This window comes from Equus caballus, chromosome 7, assembly GCF_041296265.1.
Source record: "Equus caballus isolate H_3958 breed thoroughbred chromosome 7, TB-T2T, whole genome shotgun sequence".
Taxonomy (NCBI): domain Eukaryota; kingdom Metazoa; phylum Chordata; class Mammalia; order Perissodactyla; family Equidae; genus Equus; species Equus caballus.
Genome location: NC_091690.1, coordinates 39,143,062 through 39,160,819, shown reverse-complemented (window position 1 = coordinate 39,160,819; position 17,758 = coordinate 39,143,062). Strand labels below are relative to the sequence as shown.

The window sequence follows — 17,758 nt, the reverse complement described above, 5'->3', positions numbered from 1 at the left end:
CATATTAATCAAATTTAACAGTTGGAAAATCTGAAAATCTGAGGAAAGGGTATACAGGAGCTCTTTGCACTATTTTGCAACCATTCTATGAACCTGAAATTATTTTTAAACTGTTACAACTTTTAAATTGAGAAGGCAAAGGCAACCCTAAAGACTATCCCCCAAGGCCGTGTAAGGAAGGTGGTGCACCTGGTGCTCTACATGCCGGGGGAGACACGGAGACATGAAAGCCTCCTGCTTCTTGAACAATGGATGACCAGGAAGAACCGGCAGTCTTTCTTCCCTACTACCTCCCTTAAACTCCAGTCACCTGGTCCCTCACTAGCTTAGGCTCAGGCAACTGTAATTCATCTAAAAATACCAACGGTAGCTCTACTTCCTGGCTCAGAAGTTGTCCAAATGGATGCTGGTGGAATTCAGTAACACTGAGGACTGTATAACGCTTTTTTCAGCGACCATGATGCAAAGAAGGTATTGAACAGTTTATGGTCAAATTGTCTTTTATGCATTCAATTAATGACAACATCATTTCATTGTTTGGTTCTGTAACACACTGAAAAATTCTACCTACGGCACTTGGAAAATAAAGCAGTAAAATAAAATTTTTGTTGTGTATCAGCTATGGTAGCAGTCTTGTCCCGTAATTATCAAGAAGAATGTATCGCATGTTCTAGGCACTGTCATGGTACTGAGAGGACAAAGAAGACTAAAACAGGGTCCCTGTTTTCCAGGTGTTTATGGTGCAGCTGGAGAAAGATACACAGACAGATCATCAGCGTTCAGTGTGAGAGGTGCAATGGCAACAACGAGGAGTATTACAGAAATCTGGATGTCTTGATAGAAAATAAGACCAGGAGGAAAAGCTTCCTTTAAAGAAGGCATCCCCTGAGTTAAGTCTCAAAGGGAGAACTTCCCAAGCAAAGTCAGTTATGTCATTCCCAACCCAGCGAGGCGGGTGGCATGTGGGCAGGAGCCGTGACACGTCAGTGCTGACGAAGGCGAAGCACAGGGCAGGGGGTGGAAGAGAACAGGGAAGGGCTGAGCAAGGGCCACCACATGGAGATTCCAAGCCGTGCTAAGGAGCTTAACTCAACATTTTTAGTGAAGACTAAAACTTCGGTGGAGAAGAGCTACTACATAAAGTGTTTTATGCGCAGGACAGACATTTCCATCTTCATCCTAGATTGCTGAGGGCAATAGACCAGACAACAGAACGGAGCAACTCGCACAGATGCTGCTGTCACAGTCCAAGCAGGAAATGATGAAGAGCTGAAGCAGAGCAGTGAAACCAGATGGAGGAGGAGGATATAAGCCCGATGTTCCCAAACTTTCTCAAGACACAGCACCCTGAGTGTCACAGTAATTTTTTCATAGCACCTCCAGGCCAAAAGAACATGCAGAAGTTCAGAAGTTAGGGCCAACAACTTAATAAGTACTAGTGTCCTAACACCTCAGTGCCTGCTGGTCACTGCACAACTCCTCCAACACTGCAATCACTGAACACCATCATCCTCGTCTCTTCTAATGCAATTCTAATGTGATGCCAGCTTTTATAACACAGGAACCACTAAAATACAGCTCCACAAAGATACGAGGTCATCAAAGGGAATGAACTGATCTGATGTTGAAACTGACTATCTCCAGCTAGTAGTTCACGGGACAGCTAACAGATGTCTCCCTTGAAAATCAGAAACATCCCACGATGCCCTGCATCTGCGCAGTGCCCTGGGATGCCTCCACGCATGACCTGGGAACCATGGACACGCCATCTTTAAGGGGTGAAGATCAGGCTGGCTTGCAAACTGACCAGATGTGACAAGATGAGGGTCTCCCAGATCTCACGCCTGGAGTCTGGGTGGACGGTGGACCCAGTAAGTGACACAGGAGGGGACCAGGCTGCACAGTCTTTGGGGGAACAATTCAAAGAGGAGAAATGATTGCAAATAAGATCTATCATCTATGAATATTCAAGAATATTCTCGTTTCTTTTAGTTTGAGAATGTTACAGACAATGAATGAAATGTCAAACCCAGAGATTTCTTAGAGTTAAATGGAATGGAAGAACATCCTTAAACCACACCACACAAAATTTTTCAGGGCCAGCCCTGGTGGCCTAATGGTTAAGTGTGGCGTGCTCCACTTTGGTGGCCCAGATTCAGTTCCTGGACACAGACCTACACCACTCGTCTGTCAGTGGCCATGCTGTGGCAGTGGCTCACATACAAAAACAGGAAGATTGGAGCAGAAGTTAGCTCAGGGCAAATCTTCCTCAGCAAAAAAATAAATAAATAATTATGTTTCACAAGTCTCACATTACTGCATGATGCCCAATTCTCGAGTAAATGGTGTTAAGCAGATGCAATATCCCTTCTTCCCCCTACTGAATACTTTTAAAACAAAGTAACTGCTACATATTTTAAATATACTGTTCTTCAGGTGCTGACTCTTCCTGTTATTTTGCTACATGTGAGAATGAGAAAAGCAATTTTAGGAAAGATTTAATGAAGGGAGGGAGAGGAGTAAGTTAATGGCTAAAATTACATACATCTACAGAACTACCCAAGATACCTATGTTAATACTCTACCTTTGTTAATCCTATCACGGATCATCTAAAATCAACTGCTTTGCTCTTTTAAGCTTCTGTGACTAAATCTGTTCCTGAACCACCCAGACTACAGATATGTGACTACAGATGTGTCAGCAATGAGTGGTTAGGATGAATACATAACTAAATAAGCATTGGAAGCAACAACTCTGTTTCTGGGTAATAAAACAGTAACATGTTATGTGACCACCCAGTTATAGTTTCACTCAAGTCAGCTCTGACGGTTACCACCAGCCACACAGTGTCATGAACACCCTGGCCTGCCCTCAATCTTCAGAATGGCAGGTAGCACAGGGCCTGGGCCTAGTGTCCCTGATTGTCCACAGACAGCCCTGAGTCACTCTTCTCCTGAAAACGCCCACAAGTCCGGTCTAACAATACAGGATGTCAGTACATTGCTAACGTGTGCAGGGTCAAGGAAGGGGGCAGGAGACCGCAGCTTCAGCACCACTCACGACGATGCCTGTAAAACAGTGATTGCAAACTCTGACCGTGAGGTAAGCTGGACTGCTCTGAAGGCAGCCGCTTCCTCAGAGCCAGGGAAAGGCACATCCTCAATAGACAGAAGGCCGGGTGGAGGCAGTGACCATCGAAGACGAGCCTACCACCACCAAGAAAGCAGCAAACATTCAAGAGAGAAGGGCCCCAAGGAACACCTGCAGCCCTCAGCTGCTTAAGAGACGGGGACGCTTCACTGCGAGCCAAGGGAAAACTAACCCAAAACACGAGGGACTCCACCTCCTGAGAAGCAGCCAAGAAAACATCCACAGGACACTCACCAAGACACTTGAACGGGATCACAATGTGACTCCTGCACTGCTTTCTGTCCCTCCGGCACCAATTGTCCACACTGACTGGCTGGTTTGCCTCCATCACATTTGTGATCTGGAGCTCGGGGTACATCTGCACGGGAAGAGAAAACGCACACAGTAAACTGACCCTGTCCATAATAAACGGACGCTCGCTGGCAAGTCAGGACGAGTGTCTATTGTGCTCAGCTTCACCATTACCCTAAAGAAACCGAAAATTCCACTTTGCTGCCCCTGGTTCCAACTAAATGCATCAAGTAAAAAGATACTGTAACTATTAGTTTTCCTTTGACAGGTAGATTTCTGACCACATCTAATGCATTCTCTTAATAAAGGAATCTTTATTTAAGGACATAGAAAAGCAGCAAGCTTTCAGCCCAAAACAAATCTATTAGGTATTAAGTCCACTAGTAGGGTGCGTGTAAGCAGCTGAATCCATGAACTAAAACCTTGAAGAGGTCTGTTAATCAAATTATAGAATAATCCGTGAATCCCGGCCCAAGAGCTAGTCTTGGTAAGAAGTTAAAACATCTCATATCCTTTTCTAGGTCAAGTTTTGACCCAAAAAATGAGCTGCATCAGACCTGAGATGGTCATTTACAATACTAGTGGCCTTCTATCAGCAAGTGGAAAACACCAGAACCAGGAGCTTGCGGCACACAGAGCTGAAGTCTTTTAGAATCTTGATTCTTTCACACACTTAGGGATGAAGGGCCTGCTGCTCCCGCCATGAGCAACTTGGTCTTAGGTCAAAAGAGAAGAATGATAGAATATCTACTTCTAAGGTAAATACGTTCAAACTCGACCTAGAAACAAAGCAGTTTAACTTTCTGGCAACACTCTTACCTCCTGACAGTACTGAAGAACTTCTTCTTTTGTTCCAAAGCAGCTCTTAGTGCCTGTTGGGTCCGGTTCCCATTTCCCAGTCTGAATGTTCACATGCATATTTAACTTCCCACAAAACATTGCAATTTGAGGCTCAGCGACAGCAAACCCTGTTCCAGCATTGGCTGCAAGAGCCTACCAAAGGGGAAAAAATTCCAGGTTTACTCCAAAAGGGTTGGCAGAAAGGCATAGTCATTCATTGGTTTGTGATAGGAGAACTGTTCTTTTTAAAATCGTCATTATTTTACTATTTTATCTTCAAAAACAAATCCTTTTCCCAAGAGCTAGGCCAGAAGAAAAAATGACCTTTGGATATACATGATCAAAGTGAAAGGCAGATGAGAAATCTAACCCCCACTCCCCCATCTGGACACTTCTGATCCAACTGCAGTCTGCTCTAACACAAGCAAATCTACTTTCCACTCCTTGATATATCAAATGACAAAAGTATAGAATCGCTAATGTTCCAGTAATTTTATTCAAATCACTCACGTAAAAAAATTCTATTGAGCAGCTACTTTGTAAAGCAACATGCTCAATGCTGACACACAAGGGTGAGCAAAAAGTTATGGCCACCGCTCTCTTGGGGCTTCTGGTCTAGTGAAGGAGTGAACACATGAAAAAAGTGTGATCACACTGCCAGCTGTCCTAGGAAGGAAATGCACACAGTGCTGAAGAAGCACATAAAAGGGGACTCTGACTTAGGCTTGTGTAGGGAGGTGACCAGGGAAGCTGCCTGAAGACAGTGGCAGTTGAGCAGAGCTTTGACCAGCACATGTGGAGAGAATGCAGACTGAGTGGAGAGAGGTAAGAGCAGGGAGGAGAGGCAAGCGGGGACAAGACTAGACAGTGTGCAGACCAAGGAAAGACTTCAGTCTTTATCGCTGGAAGTGCTGAGCGGTTTTAAGCGTCAAGTTAATATTTTCCAAATGCAGCTCTGACGTTTTCTCTGTGGCAGGGTGAAAAGGGACTGAAAACAGACAGAGAGCATGCAGGGCAACGACTCAGGAAGCCAGGGGCACAGAGTTCAAGGGTGCCCTAATGGGAGCCAGGGCCACGGCAGTGTGCTGGTGAACAGAGGCAAGAGGTAACAGGCAGCCAAACGGGTAAGAGTGAGTAACAAACCAGCTGCGGGGGGGGGAACCACGCCAAGTCTGGCGTGCGTTACTCAGTGAAGGATGGTGACACTCACGGAAACTGAACACCAAAAGGGATTTCATGAACAATTTTATCTTGCGTTAAGTAAAAATAATCAACTATTTCATAGTTGTGAAAACATCACAGCCATTAACAGCTCACAAATTATAGGTGAAAAATAACACTTAGGCATTACGACAGTAAGGCTCTTGCAAAGTCTCATGCACTAGAAAAATAGAGGCATCCTGGCATCTAGATATAGACCAATACTGATGGTTACATCCACAACAGAGTTTTGTGGTTTCTCTTAATGTAAAAGTTCTTCCAAGATAAAAATTAAACGGCTTTTTAAATGTTAAAATGTGGGAGGCAGGTTTAGATTGTATGGTCCACTATGTTGTTCTTTTTAAAAAGCATTAACATAAAACGGCTTTCCTATTAAAAAGAAAACGTACATTTGATTTTTTAAAATACACGGAAACGTGTGCTTTCTAGGCAACTCTCATTTATCTGTGCTGACGGACTACACAGACACGAATGGTCTTCCAATCAGGAGGCTACTTTGATTTTGAAACACATTACGATCGTTTTCCAGGACAAATTTACCGTCCTACCACACTTTGCTTTGGAGCTCATTGACATTAGCCTGTTTTCTAGCAGTACAAGAGAAAGAAGCAGTGACACTAGTGGGATAGCTGGGAGAAAGCTGACTTGGAACTAAAATGTTGCCAAGATCAATCGGGGTTGAAAAAAACCTCAAATAAATCCAATGAGGAGAACAATTAGCAACTTTATTAACTAGAATTGACTGTAGCCCTACTGTGATGAATAATCATTTCCTAGAGTCGAAGGCAGATCCTATGCCCTAAGTGTAACTGCAGGCAAAGCCAAAGACTAGTGAAGTCCTGTCCCTCCAAAGAAAGAAAAAAAACATTTACAGATATCTGCGGAAAGGAAGACAACTTATTTGTAGGTAACACTCTAACGATGTTTAATTCAAATAAATCATTAAAAAGTTTTAGGATGCACAAGAAAAGTGAGCTTAATTCTCACACTGAGTTCCAGATGTCCCCAAACGCCTCTTCTATGGCCACCTCTCTTTTGGGAGCCATCCCTAAGGATTATGGCTGTAAACCGGGATGCTGACATGGAGGAAGACGGTGTGTGGAGAAAGGGGTACACACAGAGACAAAGACAACCGCAGAGACGCTTCTGTGGACAGAAACCAGTGCTCTCCCCAGGTCCGTTCCTTCCTACTTCACGTGCGCAGACAGAAATAAATGAAGGAGAGCCAGGAAGACATGACGAAATGTAAGCAAGAAAGCCAATCAATGAGCAGGAACGTGTTTCCCAAATTGGCTATAAATGAGCTGCCACAGCAAAGCTGAAACACGCCGAGCGGCATTTCCTAAAATCTCTCTACGGCCTTGTGTATTTTAACATTGAAGGCTCCTATTAAACAAAGAGGATTTGGGGTGTGGTATCTAATCTTTCAGAAGTGTGTGTAGGGGGGGACCATTACCTCCTAAATTCCAAAAATGAATACAAGCAAGAAACAGTGTCAACCAGCTATGTGAGCTCACCCAAGCCACAGCCGTGGAGTGGTCAAAGCTGGGCCGGCAGCCATTTATCAGCACCAAAGATTACGTTCCACACGTTCCTCATTATGGTTGCTGGCTAAGAGACCGCAAGAGTTCCAACTGTATAAACGCTCAGTTTATGGGTCAACCACTGAGGTCAGTGCATCAGAGTAAGTGCACTTGATCTCTGTGCTGAGTCGGTCTGCAGTGCCTTCCCTAAAGAGAAGCTAAATACTGGGGGTTAAAGCAACAGAAGAGGCAGCGAGGCAGCGGTGGCTCCTCACATCAGTTACACCGAGAAAAAGGAGGGACTGGAGTCGTTCCAGACCGCTAAGATGCTGCAGCGATTCACTGCCGAGCTCAGAAACATTCATCCTTGTGGTCCTAAGAGACTCTCAAGAAGGTGTCATCTGAAACATAAAAAGCCTCTGTGGACCACGTCTAGGAAGCAAGTAGACATACCCCAACCTTACCCAGACCATAAGAGGACTGTCTTTTCTGTAACGTTTGTACTTTGTTACTGTGAAAGTGCTCTGATTTAACGCGCTCTCCGTTTTCTTAAGCACACACTGTGCCTTGATCCATTACATCAACGCGTAAATCAGTCTGTTTCCTAACCTAACATGTTACAAATGGGACTCCACTGCCCAGTCAGCACTGCTGGCGGCCTGTGCACCTGGAATCCTCTACGAGAAAGTCAATGCCCCGGGCTCTGGCCCTGAGGCCTGTCCTGGTGACCTCTGGTCGTGGCTGCACTTCTGAGGCTTTGAAAACAAACCATCAACTGCCCAGCGCTTCCACTGTACTGAATAATTCATTCTTAATAAGAAAGTCCATTTTATTAATTTGGCTGGGGGAAAAGAGTTTAGCTATCCAAAGACAGAAATTCAACTTGGTAAAAAGTGCTTCTAGTAGCTGGGTTGAAAATCCGAAATGGCTTAAAGCAACAGATAAATAAACCTAAATCTGAACGTAACTTAAATCAGGGTCTTTAATCATCACCTCAAGAGATGCAACCCCTGGGCCCACCTGGGCCGGCCTCCCTTCATGAAGCCACGCCCAGCGCAAGGCAGGCAGGCCGGCCCACCCAACCCCCGCCCCCAGACTCCCCTCCTCGCGAGGTGGGCCCCGGCCTAATCTGGGCCCCTGTCCAAGCCGGCTCCAGGTCTGCTGAAGCGCCGTGGTGGGGGGAGCACCTTCTAAAGAGGAGGGTGTTGTCCTGTTGCCGAGTGTGCCAGGAGAAGGAGGTTAGCGGGGAAACTGGGGCAATTATTTGAACAAGGTCTGTAAATCAGTCAACAGCGCTGTACCAGTGTTAATCTCCCATTCTTGATAACTGCACTCCGGTTATGTTGGATGTTAACATTAAGGAAAGCAGGCTAAAGCTAGAGGGGAACTCTCTGTAGTATTTTTGCAACTTTTTGTCAACTATAAAATTAATCCAAAATAAAGCAGTTTTGTTTTTTTTTAATCCTGTTCATTACCTGCCTGACTTTCAACTGTAATCACATGGTTTCAATCTGTCAAAAAGAGAAGACAGACGTTCCAGCACGGCAACTAGCAAGTATAGCAGAGCAGGCCCAATACCTGAAAAACCGCCTACTGATTCTGAACACACGGCACACGTCCTAATGTAGCAAAGCTCTGTGTACATATACTCAATTTGACCCCTCTCCAAGGGGAGACTATTCCAGTTCTGCCCAGAGCCAAACACAAAAGCAAATCCACTTCTGTTACTGTCAAAGGGGGCCTGGAGTGTGGACGTTTAGACTATCTTCATCAGCGTACAGAAGTGAAGCTTAAACCATGGGCACAGGGAAGAATGCGTGAAGTCCACCACGTGACCAGTCCTCCCCCAAATCCAGGACGGCATGAAATGGGCTAAAAAGACCGCACCTGCCTGCTCCCCCCAAGCACGGGACACGCCTAGAGCAGGCTGCGTCCTACCCCACACTCACTTCGTGTGAGTTCAGGCAACAAAGGTTTACACGAACAATTTAACACCGCCCCTCCACTTAAAGGAAAATCTCCACAGTTACTGGCTTCCTGCCTCTGGAACCAGCTCCCGGGCGGCAAGGAAGTGAGGTCAAGATGAATCTGCAGTCAACTGAGGCCCTGCGGTGATCAAAAGAGCACTACATAAGATATTTCTCTAAATCTGCTTTCTTGAGGGATGTGCCCCTCACTGACTAGCTGTGTGACCTCATGGAAACTACTTCAACTCTCTCTCTCAACCTTACTTTTCACTTTTGTACAACATAAATATGGCACTCCCCAGTTTTAGGTATCCCAATAAATGACACGTACAACCCTAACTTTGGACCTTGGTTCACCCTACAACAGTCAGAACTCTTTCCTAAAACTCCTGATGCATAAGCAACAAGGCTCGGGGACAAAGCTCCCTCCCTGAATGAGGCTGCAGGCCAGCAAAGCCCAGCACCGCCCGCCCCACTGCCTGCCCCACTCCACCTGCCCTACTCGGAAGGTGCGCTGACTGCAGAGGCCAGGGAGCTGGCGGGTGCGAGGGTTAATAACGGCCCAAACAACATGAGCTGAGGCTTAGCCTTGGAACTCACTGGCCAGTATTACTTACGCAGTTACTTATTAAGAGTGTGCTAAATAAACAGTGCGTGCAGGGCTGGGGGAACGGACGGGGGTGTTTCCTAAACTTTAAAAAAGTGGGATGATTTCAAGTAACGAACACCCATAAGTACCACTGATTAACTATTAAATATGTTCATTCTAAATCATTCTTATTGATTCACAGATAATAAAAATAATACAAATGATGGGGGGAGTTTCTGTGGAATATCTGAGCAGAAACGTGCCCAAATTATAAGCATACTTCTGGCTGATCTGATGCTGTACAATATTCTATTTATTTTAAGTGCAGTAAGTTACAATCTGGTAAATTTTTGGTATATTTCGAGTATTTCATATACTGGTAGTAAATTACACCTCTTAAAAATATTCTATTCTTCAAACAGATCTAATTCACTAAAATAAATACTCAACTTGCTAATTTTTACCAAGGTCAAGTTGGGAAACTATACAGTGTGTCAGCTCTGGCTCACATGCTCTGACTTCAAGATGTCACAACCACAAACATGAAGAGCCAAGGTCGGAGAGCTGACACTGATTCCACTGGGATCTCTTCTCCTTTAATATATCCAAGCAAAGTTAAGAAAAACCCATGCAGCTGAAGACATTACTGTTTTAACGCGTCGGACGGTTTACCCGTCTTTAAAGCAGGGGTTCCCTGACACTCATTAGGGGCCACTAAGGCCTACAGCAGGTTTTCAGAGGCCTGAAAAACGAGGAAAATAAGAATAGTCTGGTGTGCATGTGCGCGCACGAGTGTGTAGGGTGTAGAATTGCTCACTGTCCTCTCTTGAACCACTGTCCTGAGCTCTAAGATTATCTTCTACCTTTCGTTTTAGAATTTTTTCATAAAATGATAGCAACAGTAAATGGGGAGTCTTTAAAAACATTCCTTCTTTAATATTAAGAATTAACTACCTTATCTAAAATTTTTTTCTTAGTTTTCTATTCCATGAAAACTAAAAGCTTAGCTCTTTATTTCTAAGGTTCTGTGATGCTGAAAGGCAAGAAAGGGCAGAAATCCTTAAGTGAATAACCCATATCTTTTTTTATAACTAGAAAATAAGAGAGTTTGCCAAAATGACTTTCACAGGACAGGGAGAAAGGAAATTCACATTCTAAAATACAAATGGCAATTTCCATATACCATTCTGACAAACATTTTACTATGTTTACTAGGCGCAAGCAATATTCTGGTACCAGTCTTGATGTAACAAGTCACTTTAACTTCTAATGTCCATTAAAACAACTGTGAAGGGGCCAGCCCTGTGGCTGAGTGGTTAAGTTCTCACGCTCCACTTTGGCAGCCCAGGGTTTCACTGGTTCGGATCCTGGGCGTGGACATGGCACCGCTCATCAGGCCATGCTGAGGCAACGTCCAACATGCCACAACCAGAAGACCCACAACTAAAAAAATACACAACTATGTACTGGGGGGTTTGGGGGAGAAAAAGGAAAAATAAAATCTTTAGAAGTACAATAGGTCACTTAATAGTATTTAAAAAAAAACATAAAAATAACAAAAATATGAAACAGCTCCACCCTCTCCAAGTTCAAAGCAAGTCAAAATGGAATCTTTCCTATGATTTATGTAGCATTTAAATTTAAAAGTAAATACAGACTTATTATCAGCTCACACCAGATCTGCTTGCAGACAATAATTCTTCCTGTCTGGGACCCATGCCCATGTGCATTATTGTAATTATGAGCCATTTTTAAAAATACAGCAATAACGCTAATATGAGCTGCTGGTCAGTATGTTTACTGCTTGCTGCCTCTGCCATTAATCAGCCTTCCTGAGTTCAAGCCATCTAACTACTAAATAAATGCATAAAGGAGGACAGGACAAGCTGCACTCAAGTAAAAGGAATGAATAAAAAGCATGTAAATGTGTGTGTGACACACATACACACACATACCCCCACAGCACTGTTGTCCTACCCTTGGGTGGGCCTCTGGGAGCTGCGTCTACCCTTGCCCTCCATGATCCACCCTGCACAAAGCATCCTGTATCCTCAAGTCAGAACACATGGACCACTCTTCTGTTCCCAGAGATTCAAACCCTTTAACAGGACCCCTGCCTCAGTCCAACACCCCACCTTGTGCTCAGTGCATCACCTAGTGTATCCTTGGGTCCTGACACAGCCAGGGTCTTTCTTGGCTCAAGGCTCTCCACCTAGCACTCCCTCCCCTTCTCCCCAGGGGACATTCTCACCTTTCCAGACTCAGCTCCACTGTGCATTCTCTGAGGGCCCTTCCTGAAGACAGTCCCCAGCCCAGAGGTGTTTTATTTCCCCTCAGGCAATCTGAAACTCCTTGTTTATCTCCCTCCTTTGGAAGGGAAGCTCCTCAAGGGGAGGGATCCCATCTGTTTTTCTAGCCACTGTACCTGGAAACAGCATCTAAAATACAATAGGTAATCATTTACACCCAAGCAAGTGACTGACTGACTCTAAAGCCTGTGTTCTTGGTTTTTTCAAGACATTTAAACTAATATCAATTAGCAGATATCACTCAGCAGTTAACTTCTAAATGATTAACTCTGTACTAGTCTTCACATAAGCAGATCTATAATGTATGACAAATGAAAAAAAGAAGCTTATGCAGTATATGGCAAGTTTTGATTATTTTTATTTAAATTTTTGCCAAGTGAATCCATGTACACAGCCCGAAAAGCCACATACCACGAGGCTCGTATCAGAAGGGCAGTGCTCTACCCCAGGACGAGCACGTGCCTCGAGGCAGCACCTCGGACCTCCTACAATGAGTCTCTACCTTTCTTTTTTTTCTTTTTAAGGATTGGCATCTGAGCTAACTGTTGCCACTTTTTTTTTTTTCTCCCCAAATCCCCCCTTTATATAGTTGTATATTTTAGTCGTGGGTCCTTCTAGTTGTGGCATGTGGGACGCCGCCTCAGCATGGATTGATGAGAGGTGCCATGTCCATGGCCAGGATTCGAACGGGCAAAACCCTGGGCCACCAAAGCAGTGCGCATGAACTTAACCACTCGGCCACGGCCACCGGGCTGACCCCGAGCCTCTACCTTTCTTATCTTTTCCTTTCTAGTTTCTTCTTGTTCCTCTTTCTGAAAGATTTCAACTAGATTTTTAAATTTCTAGTATCACGTTTCTAATCTCCAAGAACTCTTCCATGTTCTCTGAAAGCCTTATTTTATTGCAAACTATTATTTCATAGATGTAACACTGTGCCCTCTTCGAGGTAAATAGCAAGAACGCATCTGAAGTTATTTGTCTGTTCCTCGACTTGTCTTCAAATTGCTTTCTTCCCCCATCTGTTTTGTTCATGTTCGAGCTGTAAGCCTCTAATTCAATAGTTAAGGGGGCACTGAAAAGCCAGTCAGAAGCTTTCTGTGAGTGGATAGGACCTGTCAATAAGTGACCTTCACTCAGCTCTCCAGAGAGGAATCCTACAGACCCTCACGGGGGCCCACGGGCCTGGCTGTCCAGGGTCCGGCAGGGAGCCCTAGTGAGGGGGACTTTCACCTCATCTTCTGCTTGGCCAGCTGTCCGCGAGTAAGCCCTGATACTCTTCCCAGGCGCAGAGTGGGAAGGGCCTTCAGGGGCTAATAACCCACTCAGAGGCCTGATGCTCCCCAGCCCTCGTTCAAGTTTGCTCTGCAGCACTTGCTTTTAGCTGGCTTCTCTCCCTGCATTCAGGTGTCAGTTATTTCTGGTCTGCTAGCTCAGTTACTTAGGTCCATCTGCTTCCCATCTTTAAGACTTTGTGGACATCTTTCCTTCTCTCCTGTTGTCTTTGTTGGTTTCTTCTCATGTTAAATGTATCAAAACTAAGCCGCATTCTCTCATCAGGACAACTAGAACAACTAGAGCTAAAACAGCTAGAATCCTCCACTTGCATCTGTTGAGGTACAACAATTCAAAAGCTACTAACTATGAATATATTTGAAAACTAGAGATGGGAAAGTTTAACAAGATCATAACCGGGCCATCACAGTGGCACAGCGGTTAAGTTCATACGCTCCGCTTTGGCAGCCCGGGGCTTGCCAGTTCAGATCCCAGATGCAGACCTACACACGGCTTATCAAGCCATGCTGTGGCAGGCATCCCCCATATAAAATGGAGGAAGACGGGCATGGATGTTAGCTCAGGGCCAATCTTCCTCAGCGAAAAGAGGAGGATTGGTGGTGGAATGTTAGCTCAGGGCTAATCTTCCTCAAAAAATAAAAAAGATAAGCTTTTACTTTTGACTATTTAAATAAAATGTCTGTTAAGAAAATAAAATTCTGATCCGTTACTCAGATTATTTCATTTGCTCATTTTACAATTATGTTACAGTCAACATGCTAGTCACTGGGTATTATGGGCTGAATTGTGTCCCCCTCAAAATTCATGTTGAAGTCCAACCCCTACCATCTTGAAATGTGAACTACTTGGAAATAAGACTGTTGCAGATGTAATTAATTAAGATGAGGTGACACTGGAGTAGGATGGGCCCCCAATCCAGTATGACCAGTGCCCTTATAAAAAGGGGAAATGTGAAGAGCCAGACACATACACACAGACACCATGTGGAGGCTGCAGTTATGCTGGCAAAAGCCAAGGAGCTGGCAGAAGCTATGAGAGCCTGGAAGAGACACTTCTTTAGCAACTTCGGAGGGAGCACAGCCCTGCCGACACCTTGATCTTGGGCTTCCAGCCTCCAGAACAGGGAGACGACAAATTTCTGTTGTTTAAGCCACTCAGCCTGTGGCACCTTGTCATAGCAGCCCTAGAAAATGAGCACACTGGGTGAACTAAGACTCGGTATATGTATCGGGGAGCTCAGAGTCTTAGAGACGGGATCCAGATTCAGAGAAAGCCGGACCTACAGCATAATGCACGCATCACGAATGAGAGGTGAGCAAGTGGCAAGTGTGAGAGCACAGTAATCCGACAAGAGCTACAACAGAGATGGGCACAGGGCTTAGCCCAGAAGAGGAAGAGCTATGGGGGCCCGGGGCGGTGGAGGGTAAAGTCTTCAGAACCTCTTCTCCAAGGAAAGCGTGCTTGGGCTCTCTCCCAGCACGACTATGACCTTGCGACGCATAACTCAGAAGACGGGAGGATGTGATTTGGCAAGATTAGGCAGAAACTAGGAAGCCGTTGCATTCATCCAGGAGAAAGGTGAGGAACAAAGGCTGGAGAGGCAGGAGTAGGAAAGGGACAGCTGGAGAACTGCTAACAGGATCCGGACAAGGGAGGCAGAGGAAGGGCAAAATGACTCCAACTGGCTAATTCTGACAACGAGGGAAGCAGTGGAGCTAACAACCAAAGAAAGTGAAGAGGGCTGGGGAGGTGGGGACTGGGGATGGACAGATTTCAGATTTGGGTGCACGTGTCTGAAGTACTCACAGTTTATCCAAATGGCAATAGTGGAGATATTTACCAGACAGAAATACATGTCAGGGACTCCAGAAGGAAAGGTGGGCTGGAATTATGAATTTGCAATTCAGTAACATGCTGAAAGAATTTTAAGCCCAGAGAATAGGTAGGATCATCTGGGGACACTGTGCAGTTGAAAAGAAGGACAGAACCATAAGAAATAGCAACATTTAATGGGCATACAGAAGGAAAGTCCATGACCAAGGAAGAGAAGCAGGAAAGTATGTCAAAGAAACCATACCCTCAGAGAGATGAAGCAGCAGCAACTGAAATGTCAGTACTACATTTCACTGTGTATGAGATCACTGGTCGATTCAGTGTGGGGAAGTGAAAGAAACAGGGCCACAATGATCCAGGTGACAAACGAGAGGTGAAGAAATAGCCTACGAGCATAAACTAGTGATCCTCAAGGTGGGGTGTGCTAGGTCATCCCAATTAAAGAAACACTACAACTGTCTCTACACAATGCAGCCCTCACTCGTCAGCTCCCTCTCATACTGCAAACTGCTGCGGCTTACGTGACAAAGAATCCTCCTGTGCTGTGGTTAACTTGATGACAAGACCCCGAGAAGGTAAAATCTGTACAATACTTTGAAACGAAAGGAGAAATAACCATGAAAATCAACTGTACCACACAGAAGTTTATCTCATGGTTGTCTCACGGTGAAGTACTTACGAGAGTCATCATTCTTTAACAAAAAGACTTCTGAACTTTTTTACAATGGCATGTCTGTGCCAGTATCTGACATCCAGTAGATATTTTTGAAAAAGTAAATATCTTAATCTTTCTCGTCCAAGTAAATGTGACATTTTAAATAATAAGTGATAAACAAACTACTTTTAAGAAGTTAACTCATGGGCTGGCTCCATGGCATAGTGGTTAAGTTTGGCACGTTCTGCTTCAGTGGCCCAGGTCCGGTTCCCGGGTGCAGACCTACACCATTTGGCAGCAGCCATGCTGTGGCAGCGACCCACATACAAAATAGAGGAAGACCGGCAATGGATGTTAACTCAGGGCGAATAATCCTCAGTAAAAAAAAAAAAATTTTTAAGTTTATGCATGGCTATGGAGAGGGCATTTTAAAAATCAGTACTGGGAAAATTTTGCCTTATGTTATTTCATTGTCAAAATGGTAAATGTGTCACCTATAAACCTACGAGTATACCTTAACTGAAAGCAATTTCCTAACTGATTTTAAACCTTCCAAAATAAAGAATTTTACTAAGTTGTGTACCTATTTCTTAAAAATATAAAAGTGCAATTTTCAACTGGCCCATAAAAACAGCTGATTAACACATTTAGTAGTTACATTTCAACATTTCCATAATTAACAGTAAGACTGAAAAATGGGTATGATAACTTAGTTAAGTGCAGCACAGTACTTCTTTAGATCTTCTGTAGATTTATATGTCTATGTAAGGTGTCTTTTTTCAGCTGTGACAAGGATCAAAGTAAACTGAACATAGAATTAGACCTTTAAATAGCTATTTCACAAAATTTAAGTTCTAGGTTTTTAAAAATGAAGACAGCATTTCATCACTGTTATGGACTGACTGTGACTGCCCGTCACCCCAATTCCTATGTTGCAGCCCCACCCCTAGTGTGACTGTACTTGCAGATGGGGCCTTCAGGACATAATCAAGGTTAAATGAGGTCATAAGGGTGGGGCCCTAATCCAAGAGGACTAGTATCCTTATAAGAAGAAGAAAAGACACCAGAGAGCAGAGACAGAGGAAAAGCCCCCATGAGGACAGTGAGAAGACGGCCACCTACAAGAAAGGGGAGGACTCACCAGAAACCAACCCTGCTGGCACCTTGATCTTGGACGTCCAGCTTCTAGAACTGTGAGAAAATAAATCTCTGCTGTTTTATAACAAAACACCAGTCTGTGGGATTCTGTTACGGCAGCCCCAGCAGACTAACACCATCACCTTACTCTGTATCACACTGCGTATGAACGAGCTAAATTCGAAGTTCCAAGGAAAGGATTTATGACTTGGCTATATAGGTACAAAACATTTTTTACATTGAAATTAAACTTTTTATAATACAAATAAAAATTTACATATTTTCTAACATAAATATGCAGGAGATTTTTAATTAAAAATAGCCATATGTAAATTGGCTATGAAAACTACAAGAAAAATTTGAAGAATGTTTTGTTGACATTGATAATTTTACACTTGCTTTTCAATTTATGCAATGTTCCTTTGAATTTGATGTTAATAGTACTGAGCTGATAGAAGAATTACTGGATTTACTTAAATGACACCTTTGAATTTCCATACTTTTGCTTCAAGGTGAAAATGATTCTGAAGAACCTGAACCAATTCTGTCAATGTGGATGCAAATATCAAAAAAACACAATTTTTTTTTAACTCTGGTTATTTGAAAACATTTAATTCTGTTTGGAACAACTTGAGAATGTAAGTTTACTTGTCCAACTGTAAATTTTACGAAATCTAAATAAAGATCAAGTATTTCCAATGAAGATTAGCATCCAAATTGAGATGTGACTGTAAATGTGAAATTTATGCAGAACTTACTATGTAAATTTATGCAAAGACTCAGTATGTAAATCTATGTAAAGACTTACTATGTAAATTTATGCAAAGACTTAGTATGTAAATCTATGTAAAGACTTACGATGTAAATTTTTTAATGTAAAATATCTCATTGATTTTATAACATGTTGATTTTATAACATGACTATACACACATTGAATGAAACCTCAGA

The 17,758-nt window shown here is 43.7% G+C and overlaps 1 protein-coding gene across 8 annotated transcripts in view; it reads right to left on the bottom strand.

Moving 5' to 3' along the window:
• The window catches only part of APLP2 (amyloid beta precursor like protein 2), a 74,282-nt gene that overhangs the window by 31,631 nt on the left and 24,893 nt on the right, over positions 1 to 17,758 (bottom strand). For 4 of the 8 annotated variants that reach the window (XM_070272971.1, XM_070272969.1, XM_070272972.1 and 1 more), the window contains exons 2-3: positions 4,262 to 4,435; positions 3,386 to 3,509 (exon numbers count right to left, since the gene is read on the bottom strand). The exons of the other annotated variants lie outside the window; for them this stretch is intronic. In XM_070272971.1, coding sequence (XP_070129072.1) covers positions 3,386 to 3,509; positions 4,262 to 4,435 — 298 coding nt within the window. The remainder of the gene's footprint in view (positions 1 to 3,385; positions 3,510 to 4,261; positions 4,436 to 17,758) is intronic. 8 annotated transcript variants of the gene reach the window in all.